General features: G+C 39.1%; 1 protein-coding gene across 1 annotated transcript; it reads right to left on the bottom strand.

Annotated features, from left to right (window-relative positions):
* Nucleotides 1–19,288: 19,288 nt before the first annotated feature.
* TMEM229A (transmembrane protein 229A) lies at nt 19,289–21,473 on the bottom strand. The gene has a single exon (XM_036760971.1). It carries the CDS (start codon nt 21,376–21,378, stop codon nt 20,008–20,010), a length of 1,371 nt encoding a protein of 456 aa, XP_036616866.1. The 5' UTR covers nt 21,379–21,473; the 3' UTR covers nt 19,289–20,007.
* Between the last annotated feature and the right edge of the window lie 2,285 nt (nt 21,474–23,758).

The raw sequence follows: 23,758 nt of genomic DNA, 5'->3' as shown, positions 1-23,758 counted from the left end.
CCTACCTATATCTTCTGATTCCAAAGATAGTGATGTCTCTGCTCTTTAATCCTGAGTACTGTGTAACTTAGAGAGTTATCCAAAGCACTGAGAGATTGAGTGATTTGTTCTTCTTCACACACCTATTATGTATCAGAGTAAGGACTTGAAATCAGGTCTTCCTGGCTTCAAGGTCAGCTTTCTTCCCAATAGCATAGGATTACAGTTTTCACAGGCTGATACATCTTGAACTGTAAGGAGAAAAAAATGAAAGACAAAGAAGTGTGATTGCCTAGTGTGGACTATGAAGCAACTTCTCTTCTGGGAAAACTCACATGAGTTCTGTACAACAATATAGTTCCAGTGATGATATATGGCTATGAGTCATGGAAAACCACAGTCTTTATAAGCACTAAAATTGAGGGTCAGTAAAAGGGCAACGACTAGGTGCATGGTGGATTCAAGTAGATTGAAAAACATTGCAGAAAACTACATAACACATTATCAGAAATGTATGACTGGAAAAGGAGATGGACTAGAAATGTAGCAAGATCAAAGGAGCAACCAATAGATATCCCATACTGCATCACTGGTATTCTTGAAATGTCATGGATTTAGAGAAAGGTCCACAGTATGTTTGGTGGATTCCCTGTGTAAGATTTCTGGGATGATATGAGCAAGAGTTAGAGCAGATGAATAGACATGGGTGAATTGCCATCTGTATCTTCAGAGGGACTACACATATCAACAAGACTTCAGACTCATCAAAGTATTAATGTAAAGATTTGTTTATTGGTTTTGATCTGATAATGAATTTTTAAAATTAATTGGAATGAAAAATCCAAGTTTATATGTTGACTCTAAACTTCATCTTTAATGGATCTGTTCATTCTCTTCACATTGTAATAATTAAAATCACAGTGTGATCAACCAGATAAGAATTCAGAGATAATTAGTACAGAAAGAGGAAATCAGCTTAATCATTATTTTGAATGTCAAGAGGAGTAATCCTCTTTGAGGAAAATACTATTTGTGAAATATGCAGTAATTGACTACAGTGAAAATTCACAAAATCTTGATGAGCAAATCCCACTATAAGGCACTTCAGAGAAGAAATCCTGGGAGGTTTAATTTTGTGGAGAGGAAGGGAGGCAAAGAGAGGCAAACACATGAGCAGAAAATATGCTATGGAATTGTAGGACTCTCTAGAACATAATCATGCCATTGTATCACGAGTGACACACCATCATTTGTTACTATCATGCTGTTTTTGGACACTGTTCATAAAATATACACAAGAAGTTTAAAAGTATGTATGTACTAAAACCCAGAGGTCTGTACGACTTTTCACTTGTTCATAAGAATCTTGATTACTTAGAAACTTCCCTAATATCTCATCTTAATAGCCACTCTCCAAAAAAAATAGGAGGAAAATTTCAACTCTTAAAACTACCAATATGTTTCAATTTACTCATCTGCATAGTAAGAGGTTTATTCTATATGATCTTTGAGGTCCTTTCCTGCTCTAATGGTCCGAGTTATTTTTTCTTCCTGCTTTTCTCCCCTGTCTATTTCTCCACTAAAGGGAGAAAGAAAATGACGTGGAGTGATGGAAAGAAAGAAATGATGAACCATCTGTTGCTTACTTATAATTCTCTGTGTTTGGGGAGGAAGCATATAGTGGGATACTACAAAACATCTAAGCTACTGAAGAGGAGGAAGACTGCCCTGGGACAAGGCTATCTCTATTGTTGCTATGATGGAGGAGGATAAGAGCAACATCTGTTCCACACAGACTTGGCTAGTTTTTCCATAAAAGGCAATTATAACATACTTGAGACTTAATTGCAGTGGACTAATCCTTGAACTGTTGACATGGCTTCTAGATGATATAAATAGAACAGGCCTGCACACAAGGGGGAGTCAGGGCTTCTTCAGGCTTGACACATGCCATCATGGCAAATGCAAAGAAAAAGGGCAGATTTGTCCAACTGAGTCACTGATATATTCTTGTTAAATATCCTTTCACATCATTGTAAAGTAAACCTCCTTTTACTAAAAGTTAGATGATCTATTATTGTATTATTTTCTTCCAGTCCTACCTTTAACCACTTGACTGGGCTGAGTCATCCTTGGCCTAGATTAGAAGAGTGGGGAACCTGAGGCCTCAAGGCCACATGTGGCCCTCTATGTACTCAAGTGTGGTCCTTTGACTGAATCTAAACTGTTTGGTTTGGGTCACAGTCAAAGGACTGTTCTTGAGGACCCAGAGGACCACATATGGCCTTGAGGCTGCAGGTTTCCCACCCCTGGCCTAGAACATTGACGCAGAAAAAGGAAGAAGCTTGTCTTGGAAAGTATTTTTGGTGCCCTCTAAATCTTCCTCCCTAGAACAAAACCCTGACCACTCTGCCCTACTTACATCTAGCTGTGCTCCATGGAACCAGAAAAATGAAAGGCATTTCTCTTTGTCCTTTTTTTTAAAGTTTTCTAAGTGAAGGACTCCATAATTTAATGGAGAATAGACAGAGAGCTAGGTGAAATATCAGAGTCCATCTCATCTAACCCTATCATTTTCCAGATGAGGAAACTGATTCTAGACATTTTAATGCATATTAAGTGGCTTAATATTAATATATTAACATGTTAACATATGTATATTAGATAGTAAGATATATAGTATCAGTGGCTTACCCATGGCCTTACTTCAGACATTAAGTGGACTACCCACGGTCATATGAGTAGTAAGTAACAGAGCTAGAATTTGAAAGGTCTTCTGACTCCAAAGCCATTTTTTGATTTGATGGTTCTACATTTCACCTCTATCTTAAGGAATAATTAGAGTCATGAGAAAAGAAGAAAAAATTTGGAGGTCCAGAGGGAAATTTTTCAGTTTTCAGATGAATGTAGTTCTAGTTAAGAAAAGGGAGATGGGAAAAAAAGATATAGCAAAGGTTAAGAAAAGAAGAGGGAGGGTTGATGTGCTGCTATTAAAGATTCTTGGGTCAAAGGATAGAAAACGAGTGAAATCACTTCATGTTTCAGTTTTTACAACTTGTTACACTCAATTTACAGGGTTATGCTCAATTTGTACTTTATATATATATGTATATATATATAATATTACCAAATTTTAAAAATTTACTCATTTTGATTCTGTTCTGCCTTCTATTTCAGTGATCTCTCAAGGTTTTTGATTGTATAACCCCATTATTAAAACGTTTTTGAGCATGCACTCTCAATATATTTATATTTTCTTAGCTAATGGAATTTATTGAGTAGGGAGTGAAATGTTCAGACCTGTACTGTGGTAAAATCATTTTGACACAGCTTTGAAGTATGGAAAAGACTTGAGGAAGGAACACCAATTAGGAGGTTATTGTAAAAGTCCAGGCAAGAGGTGATAAGGGCTTGAACTAGGACAGAGGCTATGTGAACAGAGAAGAGACAGATACCAAAGACATGGAAGCAGAACCAACAAGATTTAGCAACTGATTGGATATGTGGATGGGGGTGTGGGTGAAGTAAAGTAAAGGGTAGAAAATGACACCGAGGTTGTGAGAACCTAGGTAACTAGATGGATGGGGGTGTCCACAACAATAACAGGGAATTTCTGAAAGTGGGTGGCCTTAAGGGAAAAAAGATAATGTCACGGTATTTTTGACCCAGATCACAATCCACCCAAGCCTGCTCATCCTATGTGACTTCCTCTGTCCAACCATATTGAATAGGAGGTAAATGAAAGTGAAAAGGTGAATAGGTGGTGAAATGAAAATGAAAATCTTTCTCACTGATCACTGCACCTAAGCCCAGAGTCAGTCCTTCCTGGAGGTCCTGCCTCCGGTAGTCTGCCTTTGGGGGCAGGCATTTTTGGAATGGAGTGGAGGCAGAATTTTCCCAGTGACACTTTCACAACTATTGTAAGTAGTTGTTCTTAGAGCCAATAGCAGGTGTAGAAGGGTTGAGGTTGGGAGCTTGTACCACATAGGACAAAGCAGAGTTTGGGGATATAAGGGAATTATCACGTTGGAGATAATTTCCACAACTGGTTATTGCAGCAATGGTAGGATGGGATCCTGCCCAACCATCTGAATGGTTGGTGCACATCCCTTGCAATCATATTACATACCCTCTGGGGGCCCTGGCCCTCCCTTTGGAGACCAATGCTCTGACTATGCAATATTATTGTATCATGTATAATGCATATCAGTAGAATAATTTTGCCCAAGTTTTGTAATCTCCCTCCCCAAATATGGATGTACAAAATTAAAGAATCTCAGAGTTGAAAGGCACATCATAGTTCATGTAGTGCAATATGCAGCTGAACAAGATTCCCTGCTACAAAATCTTCTCCAGGTGAGCATCCCATCTATTCTTGAAGACCATCAGTGATGGAGACTCACTTCTTTTAGAGGCAGTCCATTTCACTTTCAGTCAACTCTATTGGTTAAGAAATTTTGTCTTATTTTGGGAGAAAAGCAATGTGATTAAAGGATTAAAGTAATTAACACTAAAAGTTATGGATAAAGATAGAGTTAACTCTTCCAGGAGGTATATTGATTTGAAATGAATGTGCATTTTAAAAGTGTGAATAACAGATAGACTTAACTCTTCTAGTAAATATATTCATCAAAAAAATTAACCCTAATGAGTCATTATTTGGTACAATGTTCGGAATAGAGAGGTTTTAAAAGTTTGGACTTTGGGATGGGTCTCCAGCATTCTGCTTCTCCCTCCTGGATTCTATCCTCAATACTACACTTACCTCCCAAGTACAGGGATCAGTACACTGTCATCCCACTTCTGAAAGGTTGATGACCTCTGATCTGTAATTACCAGCATTAGCACATTTGACACATTCAGAATGATGCCAAGCTGTGCTACTCTGTTGATGGACCAATTAATGAGTCTGACTGAACATAGCAATTGGAACATTTCTTAGAACCATTCTAATGAGAATATAGTCAGCAATTAGGGCATTTAAATGTCTTTCTTTAATAAGCTTGTCATTATGTAAGGGTTTTAAAAACAGTTTTATCGATAACTACTGTTTTGTATCACCTACCATTCCCAGTTTATCTCTTCACCTCTCAGAGTACAATCCTTGATAACGAAGAATAAAAAAAGAGAGAAAAAACCCAGTTTAGCAAAACCAGCCAACACATGAAAAAAAGTGTGACATGACATGCAGTGTTACATACCCATAGATCTCCACCTCTGTAAAAAAAAGAGGGAGAGTTTATGTATGGACTTAAAAATGACAAGGTAAAGAGGATGAAATATTCTTTCACTTTCCTCCCCTTTTAAAGTTTTTAAATGGGAAGGATAGAATGTTATCAACATCACCATAGTAATGTATTGATGCCACCAATGGTACTGGATAAGTGCAAACTATCACTGATCAGAGAGGAGAACTATAGTCCTAATCTAAATGTAGAAATAAAACCAACTTCTAGCTTGTGAACTACCATGGCTATAATAATAGCAGGGTAATATAGAATTCATAGGCTTTTTATTTTTAAATTAGCATGCCTAACATAAGAGAGGGATGCTAAATGATGCACTGGATAGAATGCTGGATCTGGAGTCAGGAAGACTCATTTTTCTGGGTTCAAATCTGGCCTCAGACACACACTAGCTGTGCGACCCTGGGCCAATCACTTAACCCTGTTTGGCCCAGTTCCTCATCTGCAAAATGAGCTGGAGAAGGAAACAGCAAACCACTTCAGTATATCTGCCAAGAAAACCCCAGAGAGTTGGACCTGACTGAAAAATGACTTAACAACTGTTGCAACAATTCAGCTAGCAGCTTCTGTGGGGGTGAAAGACCAGCACAAGTCCAACAACAAGAATGATGCCAGCACAGGTTCTTTTGATCTGCTTTACTAAGAAAACCAATGTTAAGGGGTTAACAATCTTATTTCAATCCAACATACAAATATCATTCACTTAGTTCAGGGGAAAAAGCCAGCACCCTGAACTTCAGAGCAAATACAAACAAATTACGAACATACATTATAAACAGACCAAATACAATTCATAGTTACCAAGAAATCTTCAATATCTGTGTGAGCCTGGAGGATCTTAGAGTGGCTGCTTGGAGTCTGGTGCCTCCAGGAGTGAGAGCCTCAGCGAATAGCTCTGTTCTCTCTTTTTATACACTCTTTAGCTGCCATCAAACATCATCTGAGTGACCAGAACTTAGGCTCCTACTACTGGTTCTGATCTTAGTAACTCCCCTTAGGACCCTGAGGGCTTCACCCACATAGGCATAGCATCTAGTAGATAGGGGTTTGGGCCTGGGGCTTTGCACCTAGTAAGGCTCAATCAAAGTCACTTAATTAATTTATAATTCTAAAACAGTAAAAAAGTCCCAACTTAATTGATACTACAACAACAACAACAACAAAGAGAATCATAGTGTCTAAAATGAGGGAAGTGATAGTTCCTCTACCAGGAGTAGGGAACCTTTGGCCTCGAGGCCACATGTGGCACTCTACATCCTCAACTGTGACCCTTTGACTGAAATCAAACATCCTAGAACAAATCCCCTTAATAAAAGGATTTTTTCTGTAAAACTTAGACTCAGTCAAAAGGCCACACCCAAGAACCTAGTAGGCCCCATGTGGCCTTGAAGCTGCAAGTTTCCCATCCCTGCCAGTCTAAACTCTATTTTGATGAGAACACATTCAGTATATATATGTTAGTATTTATGTACATATATAGACATACATACATATATGTATGTGTATATCCCCCCCCACCATTTCTGGGTACCACATTTTATAAAAGAAATTGGCAAGCTGAAGTCTGTCTAGAAGGGGACAATCATGTGGGGAAGGAAACTGGACACCATGTTGTGAAATAACTGGTAATGTTTAGCTTGGAACATAGAAGATCAATAGAGGTAATGAGAACTGACTTCAAGTATTTGAAGGTTTTTCATATAGAATAGGGAGTAGATTTGTTTGGTTCTAGAAAGCAAACTTAGGTACAATAGGTAAAAATTATAGGGAGGCAAAGATAACAGAAAAAGAAAATGATAATTGTTGAAGAGACTATGGAAGGGCAGGTAAACTAATGCATTATTAATAGAACTGTGAAACAGTTCAACCAATTGAAAGAAATTTGGAACTATGCCAATAAGTCACTAAATGGTATATACTGCTCAAGTTGGTGATACCATTGCTAGACATATACCTCAAAGAGATTAAATATAGAGAGAAAAGATCTGTGTAGGTACAAAGATATTCACAGCCACAATTTTTTTTCTTATAGCAAAGACTTAGGAACAAAGTAGGTGCCCATCAGTTGGGTAGAAATTCACAATAATACCTATATTTTCAGACATGGCTGATACATGAATTGATTTTACTGGACTAAACTTACTTATTAGAAAGAAGGGCTTAAATTTTGGTGGTTGTGAGAATTTGGGTGTCAGAGTAGGTGGGTAGTGATAGTGATGCAAAAAGAAGTAAAGAAAGAGAGAAATATTAGTGAAACATTAAAAATAGAAGAGAGAAGACATTCTGGTGGAGACACAGACAAGCATATCATTTCATTTGAAAACAAACAATTCAATAGAAGGTCATAATTTCATATACAAGCCTTTTTTGTTTCTTTGTATAGTAAAAAGCTCATATTCATTGAAATTTATAAAGCCCATAATAAAAAAAGAAAATTGAAAAGCATACAAAGAGAAATAAGCTATTGTTTGTTATAAGGAAAAACTTTTGAACAATGAGGGCACTTCTTCAAAAGCGAATGGGCTTACTCACAGGATAATGAATTTATTGTTGCTGGATATCTCAAGTAGAATCTGGGTGACTGCTTGTCAGGTATGTTGTTGAAGATGTTCATGATTCAAAATGCGGTTGGGCTAGATGGCTTCTCCTTTCTCTTTCCAGCCTAAAGCCTCTTGAATCCTTTGGCATAAATTCAAGCTCTTTTATGAATGAACTTCCTCAAGAATGTCTTAGTAACTAAAATAATGTAGTTAAGTTCAGTGGTCCTTTGGAATAGCAGACTTGTTTTAATCATTACCTCTCAGCATCTCTAAATATTTTCTTTACCTAGAATACTTGCTGAGACAGGGAGTGTTATAAGTGGATTCCCCTAAAGAAGTGGCTTTTGTGGTCATGGCTTGACTCTGTGATAAACCAACATATATCATAGCCTTCTAATAGCTTCATGTGTTTGTATTTGGCCTTGACAGATCATTTTCTGAGGTTATTTTTATTGGATGCTGTAGCTTCTTTATATAAATGCGTGAAAACAGAAATGGACCCAGGGATCTAGTTATAGATGTGTATCTTTTGTGTACACTTGCCACTTTTTTGTGCATTTATTTTACTTGGAAGGAAAATGACAGAGTTCAGTTTGCGAACAATGGATATAGCCACCTCAAAATCCATCATTTGCTATTGCCTCGTAAGTCACCAGAATTAGTGTGAAGCTTCTAAAATGACAAAATTGATTTCTTGATTTTTTTTTTAGAAATCTTTCAGCCGTTCAAGATAGAGCGATATGTTTTCATGCTAGTTCATGCAATGAAAAGCATAGCATACGTAAGCATATTTTGAAGTTATTTATAGATTGTTAAGACACGTATTAGAATTAGATACTTCTCAAAATGGTTATGAATGTCCTACAATCTTGATGGAACTATGGTTGCTCACTACATCTGTTCTTTGATAATATAGGGAAAACTGACATCCTACTACTGAACAATATCATAAAGTCTCATATCTTAAAGCCTCTTCCATGACATCATGCAAATTGGCTGCAAGCAGAGATGAAATCTAAGGCCCTGTGTCAGCTACCATAAAGTGTTGGAGACACAGTGTCTGAGATAAAAAAATTTCCAGAGCTTTAACCTCTGGAGTATCCGAATAAACAAGCTCTTTAAAAAATTCAAAAAAGGAAGTAAAAGCACTTAAGTAGGAAAATTTAGAACCGGGTGCTTATAAAGCATTTCTGAACGGAGTTTGGGGATATTTGAAAGGACAAAGTTAATAAGGAATTGCTCTTATCTTTAAAAACAATTCAGTTCTTTCCTAATCCCTTGTTTTCTAGCAAGTGTTGACTTTTCTGTCTCCATCTGAGAGCTTGGAGCCTCTCTTGCTAGTATGATCTCAGATGCACAGATAGGATCATAACTTTATAGCAGGAACAGACCTCAGAGGCCACTTAGTCCAGGCCTTTCATTTTACAGATGAGGAAGCTAATGAGAAAGGTTAAGTCTAAAAGTCAAACACATAATAAGTATCATGAGTAGGATTTGACCATGGATCTCTTGACTCCAAAACCAATTCTCTTTCCATTGCCTCATAGTGAAAGAGCTTCTGGTATTCCCTGAACATGAAAAATATTTCAGAATTTAGGTCTTGCATTCTATAAAAATCGTGATTGAGCAGCCATAAATCTGATTTGCCATCAGCCCTAGTATACATAGATCTTTCCTAGAAAACACTCTCTTTTCTGCTTGCTCATGCTGAAAGTCCTAGTCATTGTGAATTCTTGCAGTTCATAATATTGCAAAACCTTACATTTTGAGGAACTAGAGTCTGACTGAATATCTTTTTTGGATGCTGGGTAGCTGTGGCTTCTCGTTTCCTTTAAGATAACTTTAAACACATTTCTGGAACAAAATGAGGTTCTCTGGAGAACTGGGCATGAGCTCACTTTAACTATTCTCCTACCCTAAAGTTATATCTTGATCTAAATAATTGGAAAAATGTTAATTGTTCATGGATAGGTTAGGCCAATTTAATAAAAATGACATTACTATCAAAATTAATACCAAAAGATTATTTACAGAGTTAGAAAACATAACAAAATTCTTTGAGATAACTTTAAATCCTATTCCAGGATACCACACAACTACTGGAATTCATCATACTCTCCCCACCCTCCACTTTCCATTACCCCTTTATGTATGACCTTCTGCTTGAACTTAAGATCCCTGAGAACAAGCAAGGTTGTTTTACTTGTTAATATTTGTAATCCTAGCACTTAGCATAAGCCTGGTAAACAAGAAGTGCTTAATAAATGCTCTATCTACCTATCTATGCTGAGAGTTGGTGAGATTTTCTTTCCTGTCCCTCCTCATCAAACCATTTTCTTTTCTATCCTCTGATATCCCCTCATTTCATGAGAGGCAGCATGGTATAGTGGATAGGACCCTGGACCCGGAGTCAGGAAGACTTGGTTCATGTCCTGTTTCAGACACTTATTACATGTATGACATTGGATAAGTCACTTCTTGGTGCTTTGGTTTCCTCACATATAATATAAGGGATTTGGACTTGAGGGCCCCTAAATTCTCTTCCTGGTCTAAATCTATAATCTTTGTTCAATGCAATTTAATAATCACATATTAAGTTCCTACTATGTATATGGCACTGGAATAGGCACTGGGTATACAAGAGTAAAAATGAAAAATTCTTTGCCCTTGAGAATCTTACATTGTACCAGGGGGATATAACATGCAACAAGGAAATAAATATGAAGCAATTTTAAGAGGGAGAGAGTGCTAACAACTGGAGGAGGAAGGGGTCAAGAAAAGCCTCTAGCTCCTGTATAGGAAACTGTTTGATGTGAACCATAACTAGAATCTCTTTTTAGTGGAACAGGCTAAAATTACTATGTGGAGAGGCCTTTTCCTTGGCTGAAATACAGCCTTGGCTCTTTGTCTACTACACTTCTATTACTGTTGCCACAGTCAGTTAGACTGAACTCTTTCTGGAGGCATCGCAGCCTTTTTTTTTTATCCTAATCCTGGTGAGGTTCTCTGAGGTCAGCTGATTTGTTACAAGAAATGAGGTGCTATAAGAGAGATAAATTAGCTTGTAAGTGGTAGACTAGAGGTACACAAAATGTGCTTTTTTAAACAAAGGGGAAAAAGAGTTTCGAGAAATTTTCATAGCATTGAAAAGAAACTTCATTTTCTTGGAGAAATAGGTTTTAGACTATGTATTAATTTCTAAAAGTCTTCACACATCATTGAGAGATGTGATTAATAACCATAACTTTCATGTAGTACTTAAGTACTTTACATGTAGCATCTCATTAAAATCTTTTAATAACCTATCAGATAGGTCCTATAGGTTTTCTTATTCCAGTTTTACAGATGAAAAAGTTGAGATTAAATGATTTGTCCATGAACATAAAACTGTAAAGTGTTAGGAGCCAGGATTCAAGCCTAGTTTTTCCACTATCCTAGTGATATACTATGCCACAGTACATCTCAATAAATACTGAATTTAAACAGCCATGTATGTAATAATTTGTAGCTCATTTTATCCTCATGAAATCTCAGTATTAAAAGCAAAAAAGAAAAATGTCTACGAAGCTAAAATGTGAAAGGGCAAAGACGAAAGTTAAATGCTTTTGTATAGCCGATTCTACCCCAGAAGTGTGCTGGTTGATGATAGAACATTTTTGCATAAAACCAATAAAGAATTTCCATAAGAAATGGAAAGCACTCCATACTGGTGGCTTGTGCCGAAAGGCCATTGCTTTTAGCAGTGGGCAGTTCCCTGTTTCTAAATAAAATTGGATTAATACCAATTCTAGTGAATAAATGGCCACAAGGAAAACTACCACTTTTTTGTTGGCTCCCATAGTACTGAGGCTAAGAAGAGAGAAAGTTGGCAGTAGAAGTACTTCTTACCAGGGCAGGATGTTAAGGGAAAGAGACAAAGGAACCTTCATTCAATATTTAACCATTGATTTGGCAAGGTTTTATTAAGTCCCTGTTATGTTTAAGAGATTTCTCCAGGGAAGATACAAAGGTGAATGAGACATAGTCCTTGCCATCAAAAAACTGATAGTCTGGTATAGGTGATGACTCATATACAATACAAAGTAGAACATAAATGCCTAAGAGAAGTAAAAATGAGGTACTATGAGAGGTAGGAATGGGGAGCTTCCTTCTGGTTGGGGGCACAAGGAAAACTTCATGTAGGAGATGGTATTTAAACCTAAAGGATGAGTAAGATTTCAACAGGTAGAGGATGAGTGCATTCCAGTCAGAACAAGAGGCTTGAATGAAGGAATGGAGATACAAAAACATTGGATCCTTATTGCTATATGATCATCTTTTCTTATGTCTCTGTTGTGCTCTCACACTCTCCACAGTGGCTACTCCAAATCTTTTCCCTTCTTAAGTCCACATTACTGACCCCAAATACCCCAAGTCCACTTTCTCAGTGCTCTATGACTGAATTTTGGTGGACACTCAGGCTCACAACTCTGTCCAAGTCAAATTTGGATTGCCAAGGTCAATGGCCTTTTCTTAGCTCTTATCCTTTTTGAACTTCCTGTAGCATTTTGTACCATTAACATGCCCCTTTTCTGGATGTTCTTTCCTTTCTTGGTCTCTGTGATATCCCCCTCCCTTACTAATTGGTTCTTATATGTGTCCTTTGCTTATTTATCATCGTCTTCTGTCCACAAATGGAGGTGTCCCCTCTGCCCATCTACAGCTCTTTTTTACTGTCTGCATTCTCTCCCTTGGTGAGTTCATTTACTCCTGTGGCTTTAATTATTTATTACCTTTGTTTACACAAATCTATATAGTCAGTCTTCCCCCCACCCCCCCACCTCTGAACTTCAGTCCTGTAGGAAATATCTGCTAAACATCTCCATCTGGATGTCTTATAGGCAACTCAGCTTTGGTACATCAATCCCCCTCACCCTCAAACTTATTCATCTTGTTAATGGCACCACCATCCTCCTACACACTCAGGTTGAAAACACTGGAATCATCTTTGATTCTTCCCTTTTCTTTAATTCCCACATTTAATCAGTTGCCAAGATCTATAAATTCTATGCATGTTTTTCCCCTTTTCATGATGCTATCCTTGAGTTCAAACCCTCATCACCTCTCATCTAGATTATTGTTAATAGCTTCCTTACCAGTCTCTTTGATTCTAAGTCTCTATCATCTTTAATTTATTCTTTATACAGCTGCCAAAGAAATTTCCCAAATCACAGATCTACCCATGTCCCTCCCCCAAAAGCCTGCAGTGGCTCACTATTTTTAAGGTAAAATGCAGAATCTTTAGCCTGACATTTAAGACCATCCACAATATGGTTCCTACTTGTCTTTATGCCTTTATTAACTCTTTATTTCTTATTTCACATATTCTAGGCAAAACTGGAATTGAGTTATTCAGTTGATATTACATTCCTTTTGCCTCCAAGCATCCATGTAGGACAGCCACCATTCCTGGAATGAATTCGCTTCTCATCTCTGTCTTTCAGGATCCACTATCTTCTGCTAAGGGTCTATTCAAGCATCATCTCCTCTGTGAATTCTCCCTTAATACCTTCAGTTGAAAGTATTTTCTTTGCCCTCAGATTTTCCAAGGCACTTTCTCTGGACCTCTCCTTTGTTTCCATCATACCTTACCTTATATTATACATGTCTGTGTACGTAACATGTCTCTTCCCTGTAACTCCTTGAGGGCCTGCTCAGACTTTAAAAAATTCCCAGCATAGCTATAAAATTGTGTATAGCCTTTGATCCAGTGATACCACTACTAGGTCTATATCCCAAAGAGATTTTTAAAAAAGGAGGAGGGGAAGAATCTATCTGTACAAAAATATTTCTAGCAGCTCTTTTTGTGGTATCAAAGAATTAGAAATTGAGGGGATATCAATAAATCGGGGGATGGCTGAACAAGCTGTGGTACATAATTATAATGGAATACTATTGTGGTATAAGAAATGATGAGCAAGATGTTTTTAGAAAACCTTGGAAAGACTTGCACAAACTGACACAAAGTGAAGTGAGCAGAACCAGAACATTGTATACAGTAACAGCAATATTATATGATAACCAACTATAAATGACTTAGCTATTCTTAGCAATACAGTGATCCAAGACAATTGCAAAAGATTCATGATGAAAAATGCTACCTACTGCGAGAGAAAGAACTGATGGAGTCTGAATGCAGATTGAAGCACACTTTTTTCACTTTATTTTTATGGGTTTTTTTGGTCTGTATTTTTTTCATAATATGAATAATATAGAAATATGTTTTGCTTGATAGCAAATGTATAACCTATTTCAAATTGCTTACCTTCTCAGGTTCGGGGAAAGGGAGGGATGGAGGAATTCAGAGCTAAAATTTTAAAAAAAAGAATGTTAAAAATTATTTTTACATGTAAATGGGGAAAAAATAAAATATTCAAAAAATTCCCAGCATAGCACCAGATATATTTTGCAGAATGGCAAGAAGTTTATTTTAGCTGAAGATTTAGGTTGAAGGTTTAAAAGTTGGGCTAAAGATTTTGGACTTCATTTTGTAGGTAATAAGAGGTTTTGAGGGTTTCTGAAGGTCTTATTGATTTTTCCCTTGTTTGCTGTCCCCGGTAAGGGAATCTATTTTAATACTATGCACACACAGACACACAGACACACACACAGTACATATGGACATGTGTACTATATGTCGCCATATAGTATGGCATATACATATGTGTTTGTGTATGTGCATATTCATATACATATTATACATATACATAGAGTATGTATATTCTAACTCAATGTATAGTAGCATCAGCATGGTATAGTGTATAAAAGACTAGAGCCTAGCCTTTTAATCAGGAAGATGTAGGTTCAGGTCTTGCCTCTAACACGTACTGACTGAGTGATCAGGGGAGAGTCATTGAACCTTTCAGTGGCTAAGCAACTCTATAAGAATCCAAGTTACAGAGGAGTTGCTGCTGATTTGCATTTGCATTAGTTCAGGAAGTTTCCATACCATGGAGTTTCCAACATTGTTGAAATCCCAGTTCTGAAAACAAAACAAACTCATAAAAAATAACTTAATGGAATATATAATGCATAGCATACATCAGTGCTGTAATGCATAAGATATATAAAATTAATTTAAAACCCAGTGTATTTTTATGTTACTGCCTTTTAATATAGGCAAAAATTGATTTTAAAAACTGCTTTCAGACATTACACTGTGTTGGCTTGTTTGTCATTCCAAGTCAAGATAACTTCCTTTCCACTGCTATCGATTTCATATATACATTACTGAAAAAGGAAATGAAGACCATTGTTTATTTGAACTTCTTTCTCCTGTCCCCTGAAGCAGAACCAGGCAGATCCTGCTTATCATTTCAAAAATAGTTAAGATTACATTATTAAAATGCCAAGCCTGTTCATTTAGTTATATTCCTACACAGCAAGAGACTTCCTAAGCTGTATTCACTGAGTTAAATATTGTTAAATATTTACTGTTAAATATTGACATAAAATATTAGAAGCTGAATTAATAACCTACATTATTGTCAGTCTCAGTCAAGCTATGATCACATGTGATATGTGAGTTTTGTACTTGCACATATTACTACAAATGACATTCCATGGTGACATGATTTCTGAGAGTTAGTTGTTCAGGGGTTTCAGTCATGTTTGACTCTTTGTGATCCCATTTGGGGTTGTCTTGGCAAAGATACTGGAGTGGGTTGCCATTTCCTTCTCCACCTTATATTTACAGATAAGGAAACCAAGCAAAACAGGGCTAAGTGACTTGCCCAGGGTCACACAGCTAGTAAATGTCAGAGGCCAGATTGGAACTCAGGTCTTCCTGACTCCATGCCCACACTCTATTCACTGTGTCACTTAGCTACTTATGAGAATCAGTAATCACACCCAGATGTTAATGTTACTTCTGAGGTCACTTTCTGCTCCAAATTTATAATCCTAAAATCCTCAAATCTAAAAGACTTTTAAGAAACGTTAGATTTAAATCGAATGTGAAAGGGGATTGAATGCTACTTACATCACTTTTTATGTTCATGTTTTGATGTCCGTGCTATCAGCTAAGAATAGGATATTCATCATTGCCTCTTTTTCTCATCCAAATTTTACCCAGCCTACTGAATTTAAGCAAATATTCATTAAAAGCGCATATACATATACTGCTCTAATATGTTGCATTTTTTATCAGTGCTACTTATTCTGAGTCTTGAAAAGGGGCCATCAGTGCCAAAAATTGACCTACTTTCTGGTAATAATACCTCTCTTTTTTTAGCTAGCCTGGTCTTTGGATAATAGGTACAATCACCAGTTGGTGCATACCTGAAATCTTTGTAGTTTAGTAGAATCATCCCAAACTTATGTTCTGCTGGCATAACATTTGAGAAAGTTGGGTTACCTCTAGGAATATATAAGTAAATGGTTAACAACTGGTTCTCTCCAGCCAAAAAAAAGTATGCAAGGTACATTGTTTAGTTTAATCTGTATTATTACCATTTTCTCCATCACTTTATTGAGTCCAGACAAACAATAATTTCAAGCCCTGACTTGTAGCTTTGCCAATTTCCAACATATAAATGCTCACACTGAAAATATAACAATACAATAGAAGATAGTTGCAGTATACCCCTGGCACTTATCTCCATGCCAAACTAAGGCACTGGGATAGTATTTTCTCAAATATTTCTATTAGGTTTTTAGGAGGCGGACAGTTTGGATAAAGAATGCTAGAAAGGAAGTCAGAAAACCTGAGTTTGATTCTCACCTGAACCACTTATTTGGCATATGTCCACAGTTAAATTATTTAACCTTTCAGTGTCTCATTTTCTCATCTGAAAAATGAGGATAATAATGGTTGCATTAAATATCTCATGGTATTGTAAGGAAATCCCTTTGTAGGCCTTAATGTTTTATATGAATGTGAATTATTATCTTATATTCTTGGGATAATATAAAAGCCCTTCTCAATACACCTCATTCTAGTAATTTTCTTCTGTTGACTATTTCCAACTTATCCTGATCCTTGTTTAGACATAGCTGTTTGCAATGTTGTCTCCTCCCTTAGACTGTGAACTCCTTGAGAGAAAGAACTGAGTTTTGTCTTTGTATCCTCAGTATTTAGAGCAGTGTCTGGCATGTAGTAGACACTTGATGCTTATTGACTTGACACAAGGCTTTCTGACTTAGGACAGTGAAGTACAATGCAGAGTTTAGATCACCACATGGGCACCATTGAGAGAGAGAAGACCTAAATTTTAGCCTCACCTGCATCACTCACTTGATTTTTAACCTGAGGCAAGTTGTTTTTACCTAGCTGTACCTCAGTTTTCCCATTTGTAAAATGCAGGGGTTGGCCCTCATGATCTCTAATATCCTTCCCAGAACTGACATTCTCCAGTTCTGTGCAACTGTAGCAGGGCATATCACTCATACAGAGAGCCTCAGCATTTGGGAAAATAGATTAGTACATATTACTGATCTCAGCCCCAAACTCAATTTCCTTACACTTATCAATTTATTTAACAAGGAGAATGTTGTAAACAGCTTTTGCTGTAACACAGACAACTTATAGCCACTGGTAATAGGAGATAAAGATATTATGAATAATTGAAATTCACAAGGAACTGAAAATATTTTTGATCACCATATTTTCTTATCACACTTTTAATACTACTGCTACAAACAAATAATAGATTTGTCTAGTTTATTAGCAATCTTCCTTTGTCTTTGGGTGTGGGTAGGTAGGAAGTAGCAGTGAAATGGCATTCAAGCATAAACTTGAACATATTCAGAGATAAATAGCACTGGAGCAAGGAGCCTTGGATAACCCACAATTCTGATAATCACTTCCCAAATAAGAACTGTTGCCATACAGATCTGGTAAAATGATCACTGCTAATGAAGTATTATCTCATTGGATCATAGAGCTGAAAGCATCTAGCCCCTTCAATTTTGCAGATGAAGAAGTAGAAACCTGGAGAGGTTAAGTGACTAAACCTTAAATTTTGGTACTTAGTAAGGGGCAGATTTGGGATTTGAATCCAGGACTTCTGACTGCCAACAACAACAAAACAACACTGTATTCACAGATGCTTTGTTGATAGATGGATAATCTAGCTGATATTTTAACTGGGAAGTCTAATGAGTAGGCTCTATGAACTTCACTTTTCTCTACAATAATAATAATAGCTGCTAGCATTTATATAGTGGTTTAAGGTTTGCAAAGCACTTTGAACAAATATCATCTCATTTGATCCTTACCTGGGAGGTAAGAGCTATTATTAACCCCATCTTATAGATAAGGAAACTGAGGTGTAAAGAGGATAATTGACTTTATGAATAAACTAAAGATTCTTATGTAGTTCAGTCATGAAAGAGGGCTAGTAGTGAAGTTGGCATACATTTAGAACACTTGTCCCTAGATATGGAGGCAAATGGTGATTTCAGGAGCAGATCCTTGGACTATTAGTGATCACAGATGCTTCCTCATATAAGGTTGTGTTGCAATGTCCTTCTGATTCCAGGTCTAGCACTCTATTCACTGTGCCATTTAGCTGCCTATACTAAATCCTGGGTCTTTTGCTTCCCAGTGGTGTCTATTGGTGGCTAGGGTTTAGTAGTTTGCTTTCATGCATTTTACCTGTAGGTCAGTTCATTTCAAGTAAACAAATATTAACCAAGCACTGACATGTAAGGTATTGGGGGCACAAAAATGAGTCAGGTATATATTACTAGGTTTAATCAAATATGGCAAATTTTACTTTACCCATTGACTCAATGTAGAGAGGGTAGATGAGAAAAACTCAAGAAAAGTTAAAGAATTTATATGTAAACAAGTATCTTAAATAAAGCAATATTCATATTAAAACGCTTTCAGATGTTTCTGTTTCTGTAATGAGCATTGAGATGATTTTGATTATTCTTATGCAGTCTGTATTAAACTGTAGTCTATTTCCCCCCTCCCAGTTTTAACAACTCCCAGAAAGGTGATTTTTAATTAAACAAGTTTTCTTGATTTATATACAACGTTTTTCCCCCTTTCCATTTAATTTAGAGCAATTAGGATGAGTCACAAAAATCCATCACTGATTTATTCTAAGCATTGATGAATCAAGCCTAACCTGTGTACTCTAGGGGTCCCAGATAAAATGATATACTTTCAAAGATGTTATGGAGCACAAATATGCCGGATGATAGATCTGTGTCTATATAACAGTATAGGTCTATGTGACCTTAGGTAATTCACTTAACCTCTCCTGGGCTCCAGTATCTTCATCTGTAAAATTAATGAGTTGAAATAGATAATCTCTGTCATCCTTTTCAATTTTGAATCTAATGATTCTATTATAAGTACTTTATTCTTCTGGGTATTTGTTTCTCCTTAGGATCATAGTAGCATGGATTTGAGATTGACCTAGAAACAGGGCCTTAGAGTTAGAGTACTTTTGAAGGAGATTCTCATTGCTGGAGGTATACATTTTGTTTTATAGGCACATTTTTCTAAAAAAAAAATCAACATAGATAAAATAAGATTTTATCAACTTTAATACACTTGGTGTTTAAGGCTAACCAACACTGGAAAGCAGTCATTTCCAAGATGGAGATCAAATGTCTTAACACAGTGTCAACTGTCTGAGCTGCTGGGAAAGACCTCTCATTTAGATGCTATTCTTAGGATGTATTCCCACATTTATCAGTTTCCTTCCACTTAAATGCTAGACAGAGGCACTTTGAGAGTTACAAGCTGCAATTTCAGGTGTACAGGTCAGTGAATTTCAGCAGGCATTGGTAACATGGAAAGTAGCAGCCTGGATTAATATGTAAAGGAAAATTAGAAAACTTCACTAAATCTTTTGAAAGTTATTGGTCTTTCATTGAAGCACTTCCCACTTAGGAAAGGTTAGTAGCTGTCACTGATATACACACAAGTGCAAACCACAGCTTTCAGTCTTTAAGGTAGGAAGGTTTTGTGTGTGTGTGTGTGTGTGTGTGTGTGTGTGTGTGTGTAGTAAAAGTTTTAAAAGAAGAATTAAATACTTCTAGTTAGAATTCATCTCCAAAGTGCCATATTTCAAGGTACTATATTACCCGTAGGTTCAAAACACCCAGAAAATCAAAATTGTAAATAAAACATGTTTAAAGAGACTTTAGTAAAATGTATAAAAAGTAAAAGATTAAAAAACACTCTTCCCCCTTTAAACTTCCTTTAAAAAATGTCCTGGGACTTCCACTTGTTATTTCCTGTTTCATTTAGTTGGTATGTATTGTACACGCCACAGCACATTGGACAGCAGGTCCTGGTAGAAGCTAAGAAATATCCAACCCGGCAAATACATCAGGGTGATGAGTCCCATGAAATTCAATGGGTAGTGAGAGTAGTCCCACGAGCAGCCCCCACACATGCGGAGTCCCAGTCCCCAAGACAATTCCCACGTGTAGATGAAGAGAACGTAGATGGGAATCCTCTTACAGGTCCCCCAGCCTCGGCTGTAGTGCAGGTAGAAGTATAGCTTTTCCACCACGAAGCTGCAGCTGCCATACATAAAAAAAGACCAGAGGGAAGTGTGGCCGTTGATGGCCCCGTCCTCCTGCTCCAGAAGGTTAAAGAAGAAAGTGAAAAAGATCTCATCTAGGAAACCGTGCATCCCAAAGAAGAGAAAGCGGAGAAGGTCAGGGAGCCCTTGGCTAGGAGCTCCTCCGACCACCCCGACGCTCCGGGGCCGCGGCCGCCCGGTGGTGGGCGCCGCGGCTGTCCGAGAGTCGGACAGAGGAGGGGGGCCGCGCCACTGTGGCTGCGGCTGCGGGCGGCGGTATCGCAAGCGCAGGAACCTCTTGAGAAACACTTGGGAGTAATAGACTGCCAGCACATACTGGAGAGCTAGATCCAGCGCTCCCGGCGCCGCTTCACCCAACTGCCGCCCCCCGTGGCTTATCAGCAGCAGCGCCTTGCCCACCAAGGTCTGCAGCCCCAAGTGGGCCGAGGGGTACAAGAGGAAATTAAAGGCGAAGGTGCTGGGACAGCGGCGCCTCTGCAGGTAGACCTTCTCCAGGGCGAACTGGGTGAGCGAGTGAAGCAGACAGTGATAGGGAGTGGAGAAGCCCAGCATCTTCAGGTCGGGGCTGTGGAGGAAACCCCGAGCCGAGGAAATGAGCACGTCCAAGGTGATGCCGTGCATCCCGTAGAAGTAGAGGCGCATCCAGGCTGGGAGTGTCGAGTCTTCGGCCCCAGGAGCCACTGGGGCTTCAGCAGTGGACAGCGCCCCCGGGCAAGCTGCAGTAGCCGGGGGCCCGGTCCCCGCTTTCCCGGCAGCAATGGTCTTGCTGCCGGAGACTCCAGCGGGGCTCCAGGCCGGTGCCGGGGGCGCCCCGAGCCACTGGGGAGCGCCGACTGCATCTCTGTCGCCGCGGGTCATCAGTTCTGAAGCATTGCCTGGCCCGGAGCCTCTCTCTCCATCGGGTGAATGGAGACGTTGGGCCGAGGCGGGGAGCTCCCGGCCGGGTCCTGGCCGCTGCCTGCAGGGGTTAAGGTAGAAGCCTCCATCTCCTCCTTGATCTGCCGTGCCTCCTCTTGCTTCTCCTCCTCCTCCGCGCCGCTGATGCGGCGGGAGCGGTTGCATCTCCGCGGTTTGCAGTTGGCTCCTCCCGGCGGGGCTTCGCGCTGCCTGCTGCCTAGGCGCACTCCTCCTTCCTTCTGCCCCTCTTTCCAACCCCCGGGGGTGGGGTTGACTCTGGGCTGCAGGCCACCCTTTCCCTCTCCAGTCGGAGTAGCGGGCTCGGGGCAAGGTCCAAGCAGCAGGCTCGGGGCAAGGTCCAAGCAGCAGGCTCAGGGCAAGGTCTCCTCTCCCCGGGGCTCACAGTGCGAGGCCTAATGCCGCCGGCTGGTCGGCTGAGGGAGCTCGGCCCGAGCTAATCAGAAGGCGGCGCGCAGGCTGCAGGGAGAAATACAGAGAATTTCACAAACCCTTCAGCTTCAACCCCACAGTCGCCGCCACGCTCCCTCAACAGACACTGGGAGCGTAATGTGAGCTGCTACACACTCCCCTGCTCTCCCTATGCCTTCTTCACGTCCCTTCCTTTTCATCCCTCTTACCCCCTCCTCCAGCCTCATCCTTCCCTCTAGGTTCACATTTCCCTCTGACCCGCCCCCAACCCCCTACTTTCAGCTTCTGAGGCTGAGTCTGTTTGCTAAGAGCTCTGGCATCTGGCTTCCTTTCCTTGTCTTGCCCCTTCCTTCTTAATATCCTTAGCTCCCCCCTCTCTCTCCTCCCCTACCTCAGGCGGACACAGGCAGACCCAAAGCAAAGGGTGTTGAAGCACAGGTGATGCCTGAGGTGTAGACTTACTAACAGGTGTATATGGCAGGGTATTTCCTGGAATGGGAGAAATGGGGCCAGGGCCTGGTTGGCAGAAATGAATGGCTGAGTGCCATATACCAAAGCTTTGGGCTGGAGACCAAACTACAGTACTGTATTTTTAATGTCCCTTCTGAAGGCCAAGTCTGTCCTAAATATTTGTCCTAGCAAGTGAGCCACCAGTCCTGTCCTACTAAAAGGGCAGAGTAGCATATATAGAGTAGCACCCCCTCTCCATATCCCATAATTTCAGAAACATTTCTCCCAGTTGTTAATTCACATCAATTTGCCCTGGAACAACTCTTTGATGAGGAGGAGGTGGTGGAACCCTTCCTATACCTCTCTTTTTTTCTTCTACCGTCTTTGCTAAATTCCTATGTGGCAATAAAGGGGGCAGGGAAAAAATAATCTTAGGCTAATCTTCCTCTTTTTTTTAAACCAAGTCTCTTTATTTCACTCAGGAAAGTCAGGCCCAGAGAATTTGTGGTTTGTCCAAGGTCACCCAATTCCAAAATTGTGGAGATGGAGCTGCTTGGGAATCAAGACAGGAAGGCTCTAGTCTAGATCGGCCATGTATTAGCTTGGTGATCTTGGATGAGTCTTTTAAACCTTTAGGTTTCTTCATACATGGGTTTTGGAACTGGGAGGTTTGAGACTTTAGCTCCTTTCCTTCCTCTTTCTAAACCCAAGACACCTTTAGATTTTGGATCTCAAACTTGGATGAATTTGTTCTTCTTCCTAGTTGGTCAGTGAGAGGGGAAAGGAAAAGTTGAAGAAGTTTTCATGAGATTTTTACCCTCTCAGAGTGAATTGCATAGTATCCCACCCCACCTGGGCATTCCTTCCTGAATGTCTATATCCACATGTGCAGCTATTGACCAGAGGAAAGAGGGTGGAAGTAGAATAGATAATGAGGGTGATTTATTTGGAGGTGGATATGGGCTAAAAGAAGGGGAAAAAAGACAACATTTATTGACTACTATGCTCTAGGTGCCTATTATGTGCAAGGCCACTTACGAATTTTATTTCATTTGATCTTCACAACACCCAGTGATGTAAGTGCTATTATTATCCCCATTTTATAGATGAGGAAACTGAGGCAAGGCAGAGGTATGTGACTTGCCCAAGGTCATAAGGTAGTATGTATACAAGAGAGGATTCAAAATCAGGTTTTCCTGACTCCAGGCCCAGCACTTTATCCATTGGCGTGAATTTAAACTTATCACCTAAAATCCCCTGCCTCTTCACCTGACATTTAGCAAACATTTCATAAATGCTTGTTGATTTGATTGTCTCTGCTCCGCTGACTTCTCCAAACTACAATCACAGAATTTTGGAACTCAAGAAGACCTTGGGAATCCCAATCCAATCTCTTTATTTTACATATAAAGGAACAAATGTCCAAAGAGGTCACATTGGTAGTTCATGGCAAAGTAAGGGTTTCTTGATTCCCAGTCTAGTGCATCAGTTCCACAATTTAGGTAGCTGTGTGATCAGGGACAAGCCATTGCTACCCTGGGCCTCAGTTTTCATATTTATAAAAAAGTGGCTTCATTAGATATTTTATACCTTTTACATTTAAAATCTTTTTCTAAGCCATTCTGATTCTTAAGTATTTAGTGAAAGACTAGTGTCTTTTACTGAG

This window comes from Trichosurus vulpecula, chromosome 5 (genome assembly GCF_011100635.1).
Source record: "Trichosurus vulpecula isolate mTriVul1 chromosome 5, mTriVul1.pri, whole genome shotgun sequence".
NCBI lineage: Eukaryota > Metazoa > Chordata > Mammalia > Diprotodontia > Phalangeridae > Trichosurus > Trichosurus vulpecula.
Note: the sequence above shows the minus strand (reverse complement) of the source record. Positions and strands in the feature narration are given on the sequence as shown.

Bases quoted from the DNA above. Each gene is read 5' to 3' on its own strand.
- TMEM229A (XM_036760971.1), bottom strand. From the start codon at position 21,378: ATGCAACCGCTCCCGCCGCATCAGCGGCGCGGAGGAGGAGGAGAAGCA.